This window comes from Sphaeramia orbicularis, chromosome 16 (assembly GCF_902148855.1).
Source record: "Sphaeramia orbicularis chromosome 16, fSphaOr1.1, whole genome shotgun sequence".
NCBI classification, from domain to species: domain Eukaryota; kingdom Metazoa; phylum Chordata; class Actinopteri; order Kurtiformes; family Apogonidae; genus Sphaeramia; species Sphaeramia orbicularis.
The window spans coordinates 21998138-22016160 of record NC_043972.1 but is presented as its reverse complement, the minus strand read 5'-3'; the positions used below and the strand labels follow the sequence as shown (position 1 = coordinate 22016160).

The window sequence follows — 18023 nt, the reverse complement described above, 5'->3', positions numbered from 1 at the left end:
TTGTTTCCATTTTCAGATGAGCACCATGTTGAGAGTGTCCCACCTCCCATTGGTTCACTCAGCGCTGCAGTCCATGACGTCAGCCTATACTGATGTCAAAGGTCGCTACCCTCTGCTGGGGCTGATGGGGGGTGTGGCTGGAGTCAGAATACACAGCGTCTCTCAGGTTGCCATGACACGAGCCACGCCCCTCCTCCAGAGTCTGGAGCCTCAAAGTGGGTGGAGTATAGTATAGTATATAGATAGATAGACTTTATATTCAATCATAGTTTATTCTTTATACAACTTATTTATTCTTATTCTTCTTATATATTCTTATATACACACACACACACACACACACACACACACACACACACACACACACATATATATATATATATATATATATATATATATATATATTTTTTTTTTTTTTTTTTTTTTTTTTTTTTTTTTTCATTGCAATGGTATTTAATAAGGTAAGAGAGACACAGTATCTCAATTCTCTGTCTGTCCTGTGTATCTAGTGAATTGACAATAAAAAATCTTTACGTCTTTGAATCATTGAGAAGTTTTCGTACATGGACGAGTAAAAAACCCCATGTCATGTTCATGAGTCACATGGCCTGGGAAAAAAGTTCTTTTACAGCCTCTCAGTTCTAGCTTGGAGGGAGTACAGCCACACCATCGATCTGAGAGGATGAGGAGGAGCTTTCTTCCTCAGGCCATCTGCATTCTTTAACAAACACTGACTTCTTTATTTACTCTTACAACTGCACATTGCACTAAGCACATACAATTCACTTTATGCACATATAATACACTTTATATTCATATTACATTCATATATTTCTTAGTTTATTTGTTTCTTTATACTGTTGTCCTTTTGTTGTCTGGTTGTGTGTAAGTATCCAGAGAAGTGACACACAATATATTTCACTGCACGTTGTACAATGTATGACAGTGTATGCAACAAATAAAGCTTATTTGATTTGGTTTGATTTGTTGTCAGAATGATGGATGTCCTTCATGATGAAAACTGCCCTCAACCTGCAGTGTTTGTTGTATATGTGTGTGTATGTCAGGCAGACAGGCTCCCAGGATCTTGCCAGCACATCTTATCTTGTCTGCTCAGTAATCACATGCTGCGGTTGAAATCCACTGTGGCAGGTGCTAATGTTAAGCCCCAGTCACTTAATCATTTTTAAAGAATTTCTCAATCTCCATTAAGCTGGAGATCCATTCAAATTCAGTAACATTACAATTCTACATGATCAGTCACAGAGCTTAACCGCTGGAAATGTATGCAGTATAGAAAACAGTGGCTTGAGTGTCACATTGCAGATAAAGATAGTTACTATTAGCTGATGCTCGTGTCCAACAATCAAGTCATTTCTACTTGTTGATGAATCCAGTCAAGAAGCAGAACCAGGTTTGTGTTTTCAAACTGTAACACAGCCTCTTTTATAAGACTCACATTATCTATGCTGATTATTTTGTATAATTGCACAAACCCAGTAAAGAAGTGATATGAATCAGAACCTGAAGCCTCACCCCTTTTAAAGTACTGTATGTCTGTAATAAGGAAACCAAGAGGAGTTAAAATGAAACTCAAAATGAAAGTCAAGAGGGAAGTAAGGCGCACAGCAAGTAAATATGAAAATGAAACAAACCTCCTTAATCTATCAATATGATTAAAAAAATGTTATTGATATATTTAGAACCACAACAAACCAAATAAAGCCAAAACTAGAGGAAAAATGATTAACAGTGCCAGTGTATAGTAATAATAATGTATTTTTTCACTTTTCAGGAATGTATCGTGTATGTCCATCAACCTGAAACTGAAATGAAAAAAAAAAAAAAAAAACTATTAACATTTTGTTTTGTCTCAACCAAACAAATGTGTATACTGGGCATGTCAAAAACCAGCCAAAACCATCTGAAACCAAATAAACAACTGAAAAGACATCAAACCCTGTAAAAAAAAAAAAAAAAAAAAAAAAATCTGCAACCAAATAAAAAAAAAAAAAACTCCTAAAATGTCATTAAAACCTAAATACAAATCATTTTAAATGAAATCAAACTCTGAAAAACAGCAAAAATGGAAAACTCAGTTAAAAAGACATTAAAAAAAATACACCTGAAACCAAATATGAAGCAACTAAAATTAGATCAATCCCTGTAAAACAAAATTCGAATCCTAATGAAACAAAAAACCAATACAACCACATGAACCACAACACTGACAAACACTAAACAAAAAACAGCTAAAGTGACATGGAAAAATATCAGAAACTGAACAAACTGTGTGTTAACATAAGTCTATCCAGTCAGATACATGTGATATCAGGTTTGTCAAAATGAAACCTGTAGGAGTTCAAATGTGATGTTTCCATCAGTCACAATAAAACTGATTAAATGGCATGTCTGCCATAATGATACTTTCTGACTGGTCTTGCATGATAAAGAAATGATAAAATAAACAATCTGCCCAGAAACCACACCCCTGTTTACAGGTCAGATACTGTACATGAGTTACACCATGTATGTCCATCAAAATCAAAGTGAAGAAAGAAAATAAATAAACAACATTTAAAGCTACATGACAGGATGTGAAAATCAGCACAGTAAAACCAGTATCACAATAAAAACACAAAACATACCAACATATAAAAACCTAAAAACAACAACTATAATCATACCAAACCCTTGACAAAATCAGAAATCAAATCTAAAAAAAATAATAAAATGACATTAAAGGTGCGGGACACTTTCGTGACCAATTTTTAATCAAATCTATCAAACCTCAGTCATAGTCTAAATATCACAAATCTGTAAGTCTTTCTGTGATTACTCACCTGAATCTCTTGCATTATGCTGAACAGTTTCTTAGTGCCATCCACCATAAACAAACCATGTGTTTACAAACAGAGCCGGGAGGTAACTTGGGCATCTTAGGAATTTTGTCGCAACGTGCATTGTGGGAAACGGAGGTTCACACAGCCGCCTGGCAGTGGCAGCTGCTACAGACACGAGGCGGAAACGGCAGGAGCTCCCTTCCCTCTATGCATATCCCTCCAGCCATTTCTGTCGTGTTTGTTTCATCCATATATTATCATATGGTTGTGCTGCCGCTGCCGCTGGTAGGTGTCTGCGCAAACCTTCGCTTCCCACAATGCACGTCGCGACAAAATTCCGAAGATGCCCAAGTTACCTCCCGGCTCTGTTTGTAAACACATGGTTTGTTTATGGTGGATGGCACTAAGAAATTGTTTACCGTAATGCAAGAGATTCAGGTGAGAAATCACAGAAAGACTTACAGATAACCCTCAAAGACCAAAAACATCGACTGATGTAAAATGGGAAAAACAAATCAAAGATGTTTCTACTCACTTGTGGAAGGATCAAGGTGAGGAGCAGGTATGATCTTCTGCGCTGTGACAAACTAAGCTGTAAGTTACATATATTTAGGCAAAAATTTTGCCCCAGGTCATACAAACCAGTCTGACCAGATCACCTGTTTCTGCTATGGGGATTTATGGGGCGCAGAATGTAAAAATTCAGTCACTGTTTAAAGGTGACATTTTGTGAACATTTAGCTCACTTTTCTCACATTTAGCTCATCTTTACGGTGGCCCAGAGGTGCAACAGGCCAAAAAATTATCCACTAGACGAAAAAAATTATCTACTACAAGAAAAAAAAAAGAGAACAGCCTAAGAAAATTATCCACTAGATGAAAAAAATTATCTACTACAAGAAAAAAAAGAGAACAGCCCCCAAAAATTATCCAGTATAAGAAAAAAAAAAGAGAACAGCCTAAAAAAATTATCCACTAGATGAAAAAAATGATCTACTACAAGAAAAAAAAGAGAACAGCCTAAAAAAATTATCCACTATAAGAAAAAAAGAGAACGGCCTAAAAAAAATTATCCACTACATGAAAAAAATTATCTACTACAAGAAAAAAATAGAGAACAGCCTAAAAAAATTATCCACAAGATGATAAAATATTATCTACTACAAGAAAAAAAAGAGAACAGCCCAAAAAAAATTATCCACTGTAAGAAAAAAAAAGAGAACATAACATTAACATAGTTTGCAAAGCAGTTAAATGATTAAATACGGTTCCAGTGTCTGCTCAAGGTTAGCCATGGACGTTAAATGGTTAAGGTTAGGGTTAGGGTATGGTTGGGGTTAGTTTTCAGTGGTAAATGGCCCTTGTGTGCACTGTGTGAAGGTTCGTTGCTAAGCTAATGCTAACGCGAAAAGTTGACGGCAACTTTGTGTTATTTTATTTTGAGAGGAGGAGAAGAGGAGCTTCCTGTGGAGCTCCACTATCATGGCATTGCCCATTTGTTTGCAGGTTGACCTCTCCTCCTCAACTCAAACGGAGTGTCTTCACTAACACTAGATCAAGAAGGACATTTTGTGGAGATAAAGATGTGTGCCGTGGTACCGCAGTGCCTCGGCACCTGGCAACGAGCTGAGCTGTGGTACCGAGCCATGGTACGCGGTGCCATGCTGGGGTACCTGGCACCGAGCCGTGGTACCGCGGTACGTCGCGGCACCAGCTGAGGTGCCGCACCAGCCGAGGTGCCACGATACCTCGCGGCACCAGCCGAGGTGCCACGGCACCAGGTGTCGGTGCCGCAATATGCACTCGCTGTCTCTCAACAAATGGGCAATGCCATGATAGTGGAGCTCCACAGGAAGCTCCTCTTCTCCTCCTCTCAAAATAAAATAATTTTAGAACTTCTTGTAGCGAATATTCATCAAAAATGATATTGAATGTCAGGCAGTTGAACAATTCAACACCGTAATCACACAATTGTTTACTCGCACTGGTAGTTCACAAAGTTGCCGTCAACTTTTCACGTTAGCATTAGCTTAGCAACGAACCTTCACACAGTGCACACAAGGGCCATTTACCACTGAAAACTAACCCCAACCATACCCTAACCCTAACCTTAACCATTTAACGCCCATGCCTAACCTTGAGCAGACACTGGAACCGTATTTAATCATTTAACTGCTTTGCAAACTATATTAATGGAAATATCTATATTTTAAAATAACTTTATTTTTTAGCGCACAACCTCCACTTCCGGTGGGGTACTTCCTTAGCATTAGCCACATTAGCCGAAAGCCTTAAAATTTTTCAGCCTATCCTTTTATTTTTTGTGGTGGCCTTAATTTTAAAGCAAGACACCTTTAAAACAGCGCCCCAGTAATTGAAAAGGTGGATGATGTTTTTTTTTTTTCTTATAGTGGATATTTTTTTGGGCTGCTCTCTTTTTTTTTTCTCATAGTAGATAATTTTTTTCACCTGTTCTTTTTTTTTTTTTTTTCTTATAGTGAATAATTTTTTGGGCTAGTAGATAATTTTTTTTTTTGCCTGTTCTCTTTTTTTTCTTTTAGTGGATAATTTTTTTGGCTGGTCTCTTTTCTTTCTTATAGGGGATTTTTTTTTTTTCATCTAGTGGATAATTTTTTTTGGGCTGTTCTCTTTTTTTTCTTATAGTGGATAATTTTTTTAGGCTGTTCTCTTTTTTTCTTGCAGTAGATCATTTTTTTGTCTAGTGGATAATTTTTTTAGGCTGTTCTCTTTTTTTTTCCTTATAGTGGATAATTTTTTTGGGCTGTTTTTCTCTTTTTTTTTCTTGTAGTAGATAATTTTTTTCATCTCGTGGATAATTTTTTTTTAGGCTGTTCTCTTTTTTTTCTTGTAGTAGATAATTTTTTTCATCTCGTGGATAATTTTTTTAGGCTGTTCTCTTTTTTTTCTTGTAGTAGATAATTTTTTTTCATCTAGTGGATAATTTTTTTAGGCTGTTCTCTTTTTTTTTTCTTGTAGTAGATAATTTTTTTCGTCTAGTGGATAATTTTTTGGCCTGTTGCACCTCTGGGCCACCGTACGTCTTTCTTTAATTTGAGACACAAATTTGTGTAAAACTGCATGTTCTTTAGATTTGTTAAAAATGTGTACAAATGAAAAATAAATCCTAAATCTAAATGTTAAATCTAAATGTAAATGTTAACTCTAAATCTAAATGTTAAATCTAAATCCTAAATCTAAATCTAAATGTTAAATCTAAATCTAAATGTTAAATCTAAATGTAAATGTTAACTCTAAATCTAAATGTTAAATCTAAATCCTAAATCTAAATGTTAAATCTAAATGTAAATGTTAACTCTAAATCTAAATGTTAAATCTAAATCCTAAATCTAAATGTTAAATCTAAATCTAAATCCTAAATCTAAATGTTAAATCTAAATCCTAAATCTAAATGTTAAATCTAAATCCTAAATCTAAATGTTAAATCTTAATCTAAATCCTAAATCTAAATGTTAAATCTAAATCTAAATCCTAAATCTAATCTAAATGTTAAATCTAAATCCTAAATCTAAATGTAAAATCTAAATCTAAATCCTAAATCTAAATCTAAATGTTAAATCTAAATCCTAAATCTAAATCCTAAATCTAAATGTTAAATCTAAATCCTAAATCTAAATGTTAAATCTAAATCTAAATCTTAAATCTAATGTTAAATCTAAATCTAAATGTTAAATCTAAATCTAAATCCCCGCCAAGTGTAAAGCTAAATGTTTAGAAAATATGCAAATTAGGCAGGTTGGCCCACACCCTTTGCCTCAGCCCCGCCCACATCACCGACAGCAGAAAGAAGAGACATGGCGGGCTCGCTCCCATCTTCCGAAATTGAGAGGGCAGTTATAGCCGGCGTACGGGCTGCCCTTCAGGGCATTGCTCCACCGGTACAGTCCACACCACAAACGGTAAGTCAAGCAGTTGAATTTCAACTTTTTAGCTCTTCATGAACAGAGTTACCGCTAACTTGGTCGGTCCGCCTAACTACCGCTAGCCGGACTTAACATTTAGATTTAGATTTAGATTTAACATTTAGATTTAGGATTTAGATTTAGATTTAAAATTTAGATTTAGATTTAGGATTTAGATTTAACATTTAGATTTAGATTTAGGAATTAGATTTAACATTTAGATTTAGGATTTAGGATTTTTTTTTAGGATCTTACATTTAGATTTAGGATTTAGATTTAACATTTAGATTTAGGATTTAGATTTAACATTTAGATTTAGGATTTAGATTTAACATTTAGATTTAGGATTTAGATTTAACATTTAGATTTAGAGTTAACATTTAGATTTAGGATTTATTTTTCATTTGTACACATTTTTAACAAATCTAAAGAACATGCAGTTTTATACGGAAGCGTATTGCATTCACAAAAAAAAAATAATTTCGGCTCTGTTTTTCTGAATTAATGAGATAATTATCTCATAATTACGAGAAAAAATAAGTTAAAAAAAAAAAATCGGCGCTGTTTTTCGGAGTTTATGAGATACTGTTTCCTGAAAAAAAAAAAAGCTCTGTTTTTATGAGTTTATGAGATACTGTTTCCTGAAAAAAAAAAAAAAAAAGCTCTGTTTTTATGAGTTTACGAGATACTGTTTTCCGAAAAAAAAAAAAAAAAGCTCTGTTTTTATGAGTTTACGAGATACTGTTTTCCGGAAAAAAGAAAAAAAAGCTCTGTTTTTATGAGTTTACGAGATACTGTTTTCCGAAAAAAAAAAAAAAAAGCTCTGTTTTTATGAGTTTACGAGATACTGTTTTCCAAAAAAAAAAAAAAAAAAAAAGCTCTGTTTTTATGAGTTTACATACGGAGCCCGGGAGGGGACATGCAAAAAATAAAAATTATTGCGTTATAACGCAAAAACTATTGCGATATAACGCAAAAGTATTGCGTTATAACGCAATAGTTTTGCATTATAACGCAAACATATATGCTCTCTCTTGATTGAGGTCCGTACATAATACATTGTAATCCAGTTCGGGTCCGACCGTGCCAGGTCTGACACGCCCCCCTGTCCTGTGTAGTATGACCATACCATGAGCGCCGGTGTGCTTGAAGGGCTTGATCCGTGCACAAAGCGGGGCTTGGTTCTGATTTCTGTGAACGAAACTAGTTCCATGATCCGTAATCGGAACCGGTTACGAGAACGGAAACAACTTCACGCTCCCCCGAGAGGCTTTCAGCAGCACAGATAGAAGGAGCTCCTGCCTGGACCAGGGACCACTGTCCCACTGACACAGAAACACAGCCACATTTTATTTTTTTTCAGAAAACAGTATCTGGTAAACTCATAAAAACAGAGCTTTTTTTTCCCGGAAAACAGTATCTGGTAAACTCATAAAAACAGAGCTTTTTTTTTTTTTTTCCGGAAAACAGTATCTCGTAAACTCATAAAAACAGAGCTTTTTTTTTTTTTTTTCGGAAAACAGTATCTCGTAAACTCATAAAAACAGAGCTTTTTTTTTTTTTTTTTTTTTCAGGAAACAGCATCTCATAAACTCATAAAAACAGAGCTTTTTTTTTTTTTTTTCAGGAAACAGTATCTCATAAACTCAGAAAAACAGCGCCGATTTTTTTTTAACTTATTTTTTCTCGTAATTATGAGATAATTATCTCATTAATTCAGAAAAACAGAGCCGAAATTATTTTTTTTTTGTGAATGCAATACGCTTCCGTAGTTTTACACAAATTTGTGTCTCAAATTAAAGAAAGATGAGCTAAATGTGAGAAAAGTGAGCTAAATGTTCACAAAACGTCACCTTTAAACAGTGACTGAATTTTTACATTCGGCGCCCCATAGGGGATTACAGATTTCAGAAGTTGCCATAGTAAACCAGGAAACACTGTCATCTTCTGCAACACTGATTTATCAATAAAACCCGTGTAGTTTGATAAATGACTGGTTAAAGACACTTCAGCTATTGATATATTTTGCTGAACAAGTCAAGTTTGGATAACCTTTGAATTCACTGAGATTGATAATGTCAGTGAATTGAATATAGAAAAATATATTAAAATATTTTCAGTCAAAATGCAGAGGATAATATAATAAATGATGATAAATCACTTAAACCAGTGTTACAAAAGATGCTGCACAACAACAACAACAACAACATGAAGGTGATTCAGAGCCTACTAGATGAGAGTTCACTTGGTAACACAGAACAATCAGAACACCTAGCAGTGGCAGCGCAACCATATGATGTTATATGGATGAAACAAACACGACGCAGAAACGGCTGAAATGGCTGGAGGAGTATGCATAGAGGGAAGGGAGCTCCTGCCGTTTCTGGCTCGTGTCTGTAACAGCTGCTGCTGCTAGATGGTTGTGCGAACCTCTGTTTTCCACAATGCACGTCGCGACAAAATTCCGAAGATGCCCAAGTTAGCTCCCGGCTCTGTTTGTAAACACATGGTTTGTTTATGGTGGATGGCACTAAGAAACTGTTCACCGTGATACAAGAGATTCAGGTGAGTAATCACAGAAAGACTTACAGATTCGTGATACTTAGGCTATGACTGAGGTTTGACAGATTTGATGAAAAACTGGTCACAAAAGTCTCCCGCACCTTTAAGTCCTAAAAAATCTGACACTAAAACAATTAGAATAACCTCAAACCCTAAATAAGTAAAGCTATAATAACATCAAACCCTGTAAAATCAAACAAAATTAGATAAATAAATAAAATTACCTAAAACTGTTGCATCATGACAACAAACCAGCTAGTAAATGGTGAAAATGACATCAAATCCTGTAAAAAAAAACAAAAACAAAAAAACAAAACAGAAACTGAACAAATTGTATGTTAACATAAGTCAACCTAAATGAAAATGAATCAAACCTTCTTATTTTATCAGAACAATGCTTAACTATATGAAATAAAATAAAACCTAGATGAAGAATCATTAATACTGCCAGCAAATGCTTATTTTCACCAGGATGGAATCTAAACTGGTAACTTGTCTAGGGTGAACCCCCAAACCCCAAACGCCCCAAACGTAGCTATACAAAAATCTGTGCAAATGTATGAATAGTTTTTCCAAGCTCTTTTTGCACAAATAGCCTTAAATTAAACAACACAAACAGACAGATACATGTGATGTTTATCAGGTTTGTCAAAAGGAAACTAATGGGAGTTAAAATGTGACCTGTCAGTTGGTCACAATGAAACTGGTTAAATCTGATAGAAAGAAGTGATAAAAATAACCAATGTGCCCAGAAACCACACCCCTGTTTACAGGTCAGATACTGCACATGAGTTACACTGTGTATGTCCATCAAAATGAAAGTGATGAAGTCTGTTAACATAAAAATAAATAAATACAAATAAACAACCAAATAAAGAAATAAGAAAGAAAGAAAGAAAGAAAGAAAGAAAGAAAGAAAGCTACATGACAGGCTGTGAAAATCAGCACAGTAAAACCAATATCACAATAAGACACAATTAAAACAATAAAAACACAATTAAAGGCTGCACAGCAAATTCTGGTCTTTGGAATAAACTCCATGGGAGTTAAAATCAACTCGATTTAAGTGTATATGTGAGACCATGGAACACACTCTAGAGCAGGGTTAAAGTAACTATTTTCAGAGAGTTGATCCTTTAACTCTTTTCAGGAATTAAAATTTAACTCTTCTGGGAGTTACAAAAACTAATCTCATGTAGAATAAAACACTCTCGCCTGGAATTCATTTTATGTGAACTCTGGCATGGAGTTAATATGTTAACACTTAATGGGGGTTAATATTCAACATTAAATGGAATTAATATTTCGATTTAATTTTTTTTAGGTCGGTGAAAATGATTACAAAAACAAAAAACATCATCTAATGACTAGTTGTTTTTTTTAAAGTGTACTCAACTACATACTATATAGATGCTTATAAAGTGCTCTTGCATGAAGTGCTTTCTTTCAACAATATAAATAGCCCAGGAGACAATCCATGAATTTGTTTGAGGTGCCTGAACAAAAGTAAAAAAGGAAACAGCTCAACATTGTTGCGGTTTTAGCCAGTTACTGTCACGACTGAGTGAAAGACTGAACTCATACGCACGGGGCTGAAAGGAGAAAATGGGTTTATTAATATAAAACAATACATGAGAATGAGACCAAATCTGGGTTTGAAAACATCAGAGTCCACGGGAAGACAGGATCAGGACGGTGAGAGTCCAGGTTATGGCTCTGAAGTGAAATGGGATGAACGTCTATGGAGGTCTGAAGCAGTGACAGCAGCAGCAGTGATCTGGCACCGGACCAGAGCAGAGGAGGTGCTTCTATGGGCTCCTCATGCAAATCTGCTCCAGGTGTGACAGGTGCCAGCAGGTGAAGGTGATAATGAGTCTGAGGGAGGGGTCTGTGGCAACGCAGGAGTTTTATTTTATTTTTTATTTTTATTTAACCTTTATTTAACCAGGAAAAGGACCCCACTGAGATTAAGAACCTGTTTTTCAAGGGAGTCCTGGCCAAGAGACAGCATGAAACACAACACATAGTTACAACATACAATTATCCCACACAGTTACAACAAACAATAATTTACAGGACAATTCAACCAATAGATTCAATACCTACTTGACACTTTCAAGCAGGTAACATCTAAAAACTATACCTTGTCTGAACAAAAGAAAAAAGACAAGTATAATTACATTAACAGAAGACAAAATGAACGTCATTAGTTCTATTCTATTCTATTCTATTCTATTTACTTCCATAAACACAGTGTGCTGCGTGTAATGTCACTTGAGGATCATAGACTGTTCACACACAAGTCTGGTGGAAGGATTTACATTACAACATGAAAAACCACAACAAAAAAAAAAATCAGATTTCAGTGAAAAGTCATTGAGCATTAAGACCTGCAGTGTGAACTCAGCCTCTGTGAAAACAGAATGACATCCTGACTCCAGTTAACTTAACACTAGTCTTCTTCATCTTCCCACTCACCTCAACCTCACCCAACAATGCAGGACATGTTGCAATTTGTTCTGTCTGTTTTATTAGTGAACTCTCATCTAGTAGGCTCTGAATCACCTTCATGTTGTTGTGCAGCATCTTTTGTAACACTGGTTTAAGTGATTTGTCATCATTTATTATATTATCCTCCGCATTTTGACTGAAAATATTTTAATATATTTTTCTATATTCAATTCACTGACATTATCGATCTCAGTGAATTCAAAGGTTATCCAAACTTGACTTGTTCAGCAAAATCTATCAATAGCTGAACATAAAGATAAGTGTATTTAACCAGTCATTTATCAAACTACACGGGTTTTATTGCTGAATCAGTGTTGCAGAAGATGACAGTGTTTCATGGTTTACTATGGCAACTTCTGAAATCTGTAACCTGCACCGCAGAAACAGGTGATCTAGTCAGACTGGTTTGTATGACTTGGGGCAAAATTTGAGTCTATATATTTGACTTACAACTCAGTTTGTCACAGCGCAGAAGCTCTTACCTGGTCCTCACCTTGATCCTTCCACAAGTGAGTAGAAACATCTTTGATTTGTTTTTTCCATTTTACATCAGTTGATGTTTTTGGTCTTTGAGGGTTAACATGAATACTGCTTCATGGCTGATTCCTTTTTACATATTAAAAATGTTAGTATTACATTAATAATTATTAAGTGTTGAAAAAGTCATTTCAGGTCAATAATAATCCTGAACAGTGCTAACCTGAGGTTTACTTATTTATTACTTTGAATTGGTGATTTTTAGGTCCCCTGATGCTGATTAACAGCTTCTCTCATTCTGGCTACTACATTTTTGTGAATTATTAAGTCAAAGATCTATTGGCGTCAACCTGCAACTGTGGAATTTGTTACCCAATGCTACGATGTTTCTCAATGTTTCATAGGAAGTCCACCTGTCTATGCTTATTTTACCATATTCTAATGGGACCTTCATTGTAAAACAAATATGGCTATAGTTTACTATAGCGTTATATCTCCTCCCATTGAAAAACATTGTTTGTTATATCGTTTTTTTGTTGTTTTGTTTTTTAATATGCAGGTTCATTACCTTTAATAACTTCAGAATAATCAAACAGTTCCAATACATGTAGTGAATAATGTGATTCTGGCATAGTGTAAGCTTTTACCTTAACATCTTGTGAGGCATAAAATGAACCATATCAGGAGATCAGTATGAGATGAAGTGATTATTACAAAGTATCCAAAATATGTTAAAACATAAAACAAATATGTCAAGACATAGTATCTTCATTTCTTTCTGCCTACATAACCTTTACCTTTAAGTACAATTGTGCTCCTATCTGAAAAAAATAAATAAATAAATAAATAAAATAAAAAAATAATAATAATAAATTTAAAAAGTTTCAGTTTTTAACAGTTCTAGTTCAGTTATCTGTGCATCAACTGCATCCATGTGTCTCCCCCTACATCCCCCCTTCTACCCTTCTCCCCCTCTCCCCCAGTCTCTATCTCTATCACTCTCTCTTTTTCGCCTCCTTTACTCTGTCTCTTTAACCCCAACTGGTCAAGGCAGACGTCCATCCTCCAGGAGTCTGGGTCTGCTCCAGGTTTCTGCTGTTAAAGGGAAGTTTTTCCTCACCACTGTCACCAGTCACTAGTGTTTGCTCTTGGAGGATTCTGTTGGGTTTCTGTAAATTGGCTTAGAGTCTGGTTTTGACCAACTCGACATGTAAAGCGTCATGAGATAACTTTTGTTATGATTTGGCACTATATAAATACAATTTGATTTGATTTGAGTCTCTAGAGTCTGCAGTTGTTTATGAAGTGAAGCTAGTAATTTTCATAATGTTTGTTTCTTGGACCTGGATCTAAATTAAGTAAACACTCCTGCACACAGGTAACACTAGCCCTGATGTGAAAATTAAACAAATGACATCTCTATACCTGTCACTGTTTGTGTCTCACCTGTGACAGGTGTACACTTGTTTCTTCATCATGTCCACCAGCAGCAGGACTATTCATGATGCACACACTGTTATTAAGTCCTGCAGCACAACAGACCCAAAGGAGAAGGCTAAAATTTACAACATCTGGGCAGAAAACTATGAAGAGGTGGGTTTGTATAGGTTAGATTTCTGGTCAATAACAACTGTCAACAACATTAGAATAAAAGTGGCTGCAGCTGAAATACGTTTTATCCTTTCAGGATCACAAACTGCTGAGCTACAGAGGGGCATACCTGGCAGTGGACTTCCTGTCTGAACACTTCTGTGGACGTCCTGAGGAAAGTCTGGTTCTGGATGTGGCCTGTGGGTCTGGAATGGTTGCTAACTTGGTGAGATCCACATGTGAATCTGCAACAACAGAAGGAAAAACTAACAAAGCAGGAAGTGATTCAGAAATTGAAATGAGTTTGATTGTGTTGGTGTTGTGTGTCCAGATGACAGAACTGGGCTTCAGGTCCTTTGTGGGAGTGGATGGCAGTAAAGGCATGCTGGAGCTCGCTGCTAAAACTGGTCTGTATCAGGACCTCAAACTGGCCTTACTGGGAACTGAACCACTTCCTGCACAGACTGGTACGTCACCCTCCCACCTCAACACACTTTGCACAGTCGTATGTTTGTTTAGTTAGCTGCAGTTTTCATCAGATAAAATGTTCCTGCACCACACTGAGGAAACGGTTTGTAGGCATGTTGAAGTACAGGTTCCAAGTCATTCCAGGTCTCATTCACACAAAGAAAACAACATCACAGTCTCAGACCCTGGTTAAAGTCAGCTCACATACTCTACTGTTTTTGATAAATAATGTCACTTCCTTAGCATTAGCCACATTAGCTGAAAGCTTTAAAAATTTTCAGCCCATGCTTTTATTTTTTGTGGTGGCCTTAATTTTAAAGCAAGAGACTTTTCAGGTTAACAGCGCCCCCTTTAACTGAAAAGGTGGATCAGCTTTTTGATGAAGTTTATTTAAAGCTGCGGATGACTTTCGTCACCAATTGTTCATCAAATCTGTAAAACCCCAGTCATGGCCTAAGTATCACAAATCCGTAAATCTTTCTGTGATTACGCACATGAATCTCTTCCCTTACGCTGAACAATTTCCAAGTGTACTCCACCATAAACAAACCATTTATTTACAAACAGAGCCAGTAGGTAACTCGGGCATTTTCGGAAATTTGTCCCGATATGCATTGTGAAAAGCGGAACTCCATGCAGTCGCATTATGGCTGCAGCAGCAACAAACATTGAAACAGCTTCATTGCCTCTTGCTACTGCAGCTGCGTGGAGCTCCATTCACTAGGGTTTTACAAATATGACAAAAAATTGTGATGAAAGTCATACACTGCTTTAACAATGTTTCTTACTGAAAACAATCACACACAATCTGTTCAAAGACTGAAAACATATCTGGTTTTTAATGTTTAGAAGTTGAGATGAACTGTAACTGCATCTTTAAATATCATTCGTCATGTGTGGTAGTTAAATGAGTGTTTTATGTGGTTTCAGGTGTGTTTGATGTGGTGATCACTGCAGGTGCTTTTTATCCTGGTTCTGTACCAGTCAATGTTATCAGGGAACTCTGTAAGGCTGCAAAACCAGGTAACCAACAGGGGATGAAAATGTCATTATAACATGTACACACAGCATGTACTGAAGTACAACCCTGAGATATTTGTACATTACCTGAGTATGTTCATGTATTTTTTTTTGCATTTTATTCCACAGCATTTTCTGATAGCTATAGAAACTTGGCTGTTCATACCAAAGTGTTGTTTGTGAGGTTTTTTTTAAATATATATTGACATATATTATATAAAGTTTAATCTATTATCATCAACACTTTTTTTTAGCTTTGTTTTTGCAGTTCAGGACTAGTGTGTGCCTGCAAGTCCCCAGTGTCAGTAGATGCATTTAGGAGAGAAGTAACTCTCTTGTCTTCGATTTACTTCCTGTTGTTCTCAGGAGGTCTGGTGTGCATCGCAAGAGGCAACTATCGGCGACCTATACATATAGAATACACGGAGAATCTGCAGAAGGAGCAGCAGCTGATGGAGGAGGAGGGACTGTGGGGTCTGAAGGGCACCAAACAGATCGACAGATACATTCGAAACCCAGATGTAGAGTGTGGTGGAGATGGAGAGGACATTCAGGAGGACCAGTTCATCAGTGGGACTGTTTACTTGTACAAGAAGTCCATCAGTGCATCCACTTCCACTCAGTGAGCTCTAGTTAGTGTACACTAATGTTATCACATTACATCATCGCAAAGAACGAGTGTGTGTGGACACGTTTCATGAATTTACAATAAAATATGCAACATCTCACTGTGACGCTTCTCTACCAGATAAATGAATGAACAGACATGCTAACATACTAGAAATGCAAAAATACTACTTCCATGTTTTTCTTTTATAAGGACATGAATCTTTTCTTAACCCATAAAGACCCAATGTTTCTTTTGTGGCAGTTCCCAGATGAATTTTCCTCTAGATTTTATCTTTTTTAAATGATTGATCACCATTTTTTATAATGTTTTTTCCTGTATTTAATTTACTGATGACACAGATGTTCATGGAAGATCAGATTAAATTTGAAGGTTATTCTGTAAAAAAAAAAAAAAAAAAAAAAAAAAAATTGGGGGGGGGGGAGGAACTTTTAAGCAAAGATATCATTAACTGACCATGAACTAAGTGAATCCACCCACTGTCATTGATTAAACTCCATGGGTTTTACTGGTGGTTGTAGAAGATGACAGTGTTTCCATAGTAACAAAAGAGCCTCTGAACGTCCAAATGGGTCATATCTGATGACCATGAAAATATGACAAACTGCATTTTACACCAATTATTTACATGTTTTGTTTTTTTTATTTTTTATTTTTTTACAGCAGTAGTGCAAAAAAATGCCAACAATAGTTTTTATATTTTTTAATTGTTTTTATAGATGAGTTTCAATGTTTATTACCAACAGTGATGCGCGCGCAACTTGGAGGCAAAAACACCAATGCCAGCTACCAGCTGGCTCACATACACCTCCAGGCTCTCCCCTGGAACTCGTGAATGAGCGAATATGTTAGCTCTAAAACCGTCCATTAACTGTTTCTGTCCAAAAGCCCATCCCATCTTCTCTTTCACGGCCACATAATTTGACTTGACCACATCGGGATAGGCTGTCCCCTAGTAGAAAAGCAGACTGTCACAGACGGGTGGGCAGATCTCCAGTACTCACAGATCTGAAGTGTGCACTGCACAGACCAGCATTCTGAAGTTCCTCCTCAGACCAGTTCTCCCGTCTTAATGCCTGCAACCAGGGCCAGATTAACACTTCATTGTACCCTGGGCAACAATATTCAAGGGCCCCATCATCACAACCCCAGGATCCCTATAATCTGGCAAAATACAGAATAAATTCCAGGAATATATGTAAACATACCCCATACTCCAATATCTAACTATTATCAATTGCATTTTGATGTACAAATGTGTAAATGCTCGTAGAACTATAAGTGCACTACTATAGCCTCTTGTCAAGGCCACTCACTTGCATATGATGACATGAAAACAAAACACATCATCATCAGTATAATCTAAAATTGATCCACTACATTAGAAAGAGAGGGAAGTGTCCTCCATTTTCACAAAAAATAAATAAACCATTTCCAAAGTATCCAGTATTTATTTAACAACACTTTTTGCCAACACAAATGTATTGAATCGTCAGAAAAAGCCCACAGACAAAACACAAACATAATCTGATAGAATCAGATATGAATTTTAAACAGAAATCCCCTTGTCACCTCAGAATTCAACAAGAGAGTTAAAGTAAGTGCAATGTAAACATCTTGAAATCTGCTTTCTCTCAACAATAAACATATCTCAACATTTTCATGGAGCCACCACAAGGAAAAAATAAATATATTGCAGTATAATCTGCTAAAATAAACATTTTGGTCCCAGTCTAACTTTTAAACAGAAAACACATCACAATTCAAGGCATGTCAAGGCAAGGGTTAAACATTTTAATACTAAATACTACATATACTAAATACTATAAACCAGTGCCGGCTGCTCGTCTTTTAGACAGGGGAAGCTCACTGTCTGCTTACATAAAAAAAAAAAAAAAAAAAAAAGAATTAAGAAAATGCTCAGTAACCTTATCGTACCAAGTAGGCGTCTTTTTCAGGGACTGGACCAGTGTCCTCTCAATA

General features: G+C 35.9%; 1 protein-coding gene across 1 annotated transcript; it reads left to right on the top strand.

Moving 5' to 3' along the window:
• Positions 1 to 25: 25 nt before the first annotated feature.
• Positions 26 to 16270, top strand: LOC115435338 (methyltransferase-like protein 27). Its single transcript, XM_030157666.1, has 7 exons — positions 26 to 219; positions 12315 to 12366; positions 13790 to 13927; positions 14022 to 14150; positions 14256 to 14391; positions 15323 to 15415; positions 15779 to 16270. Exons 1-7 carry the CDS (start codon positions 26 to 28, stop codon positions 16036 to 16038), a joined length of 1002 nt encoding a protein of 333 aa, XP_030013526.1. The 3' UTR covers positions 16039 to 16270.
• The last annotated feature ends 1753 nt before the right edge of the window (positions 16271 to 18023 follow it).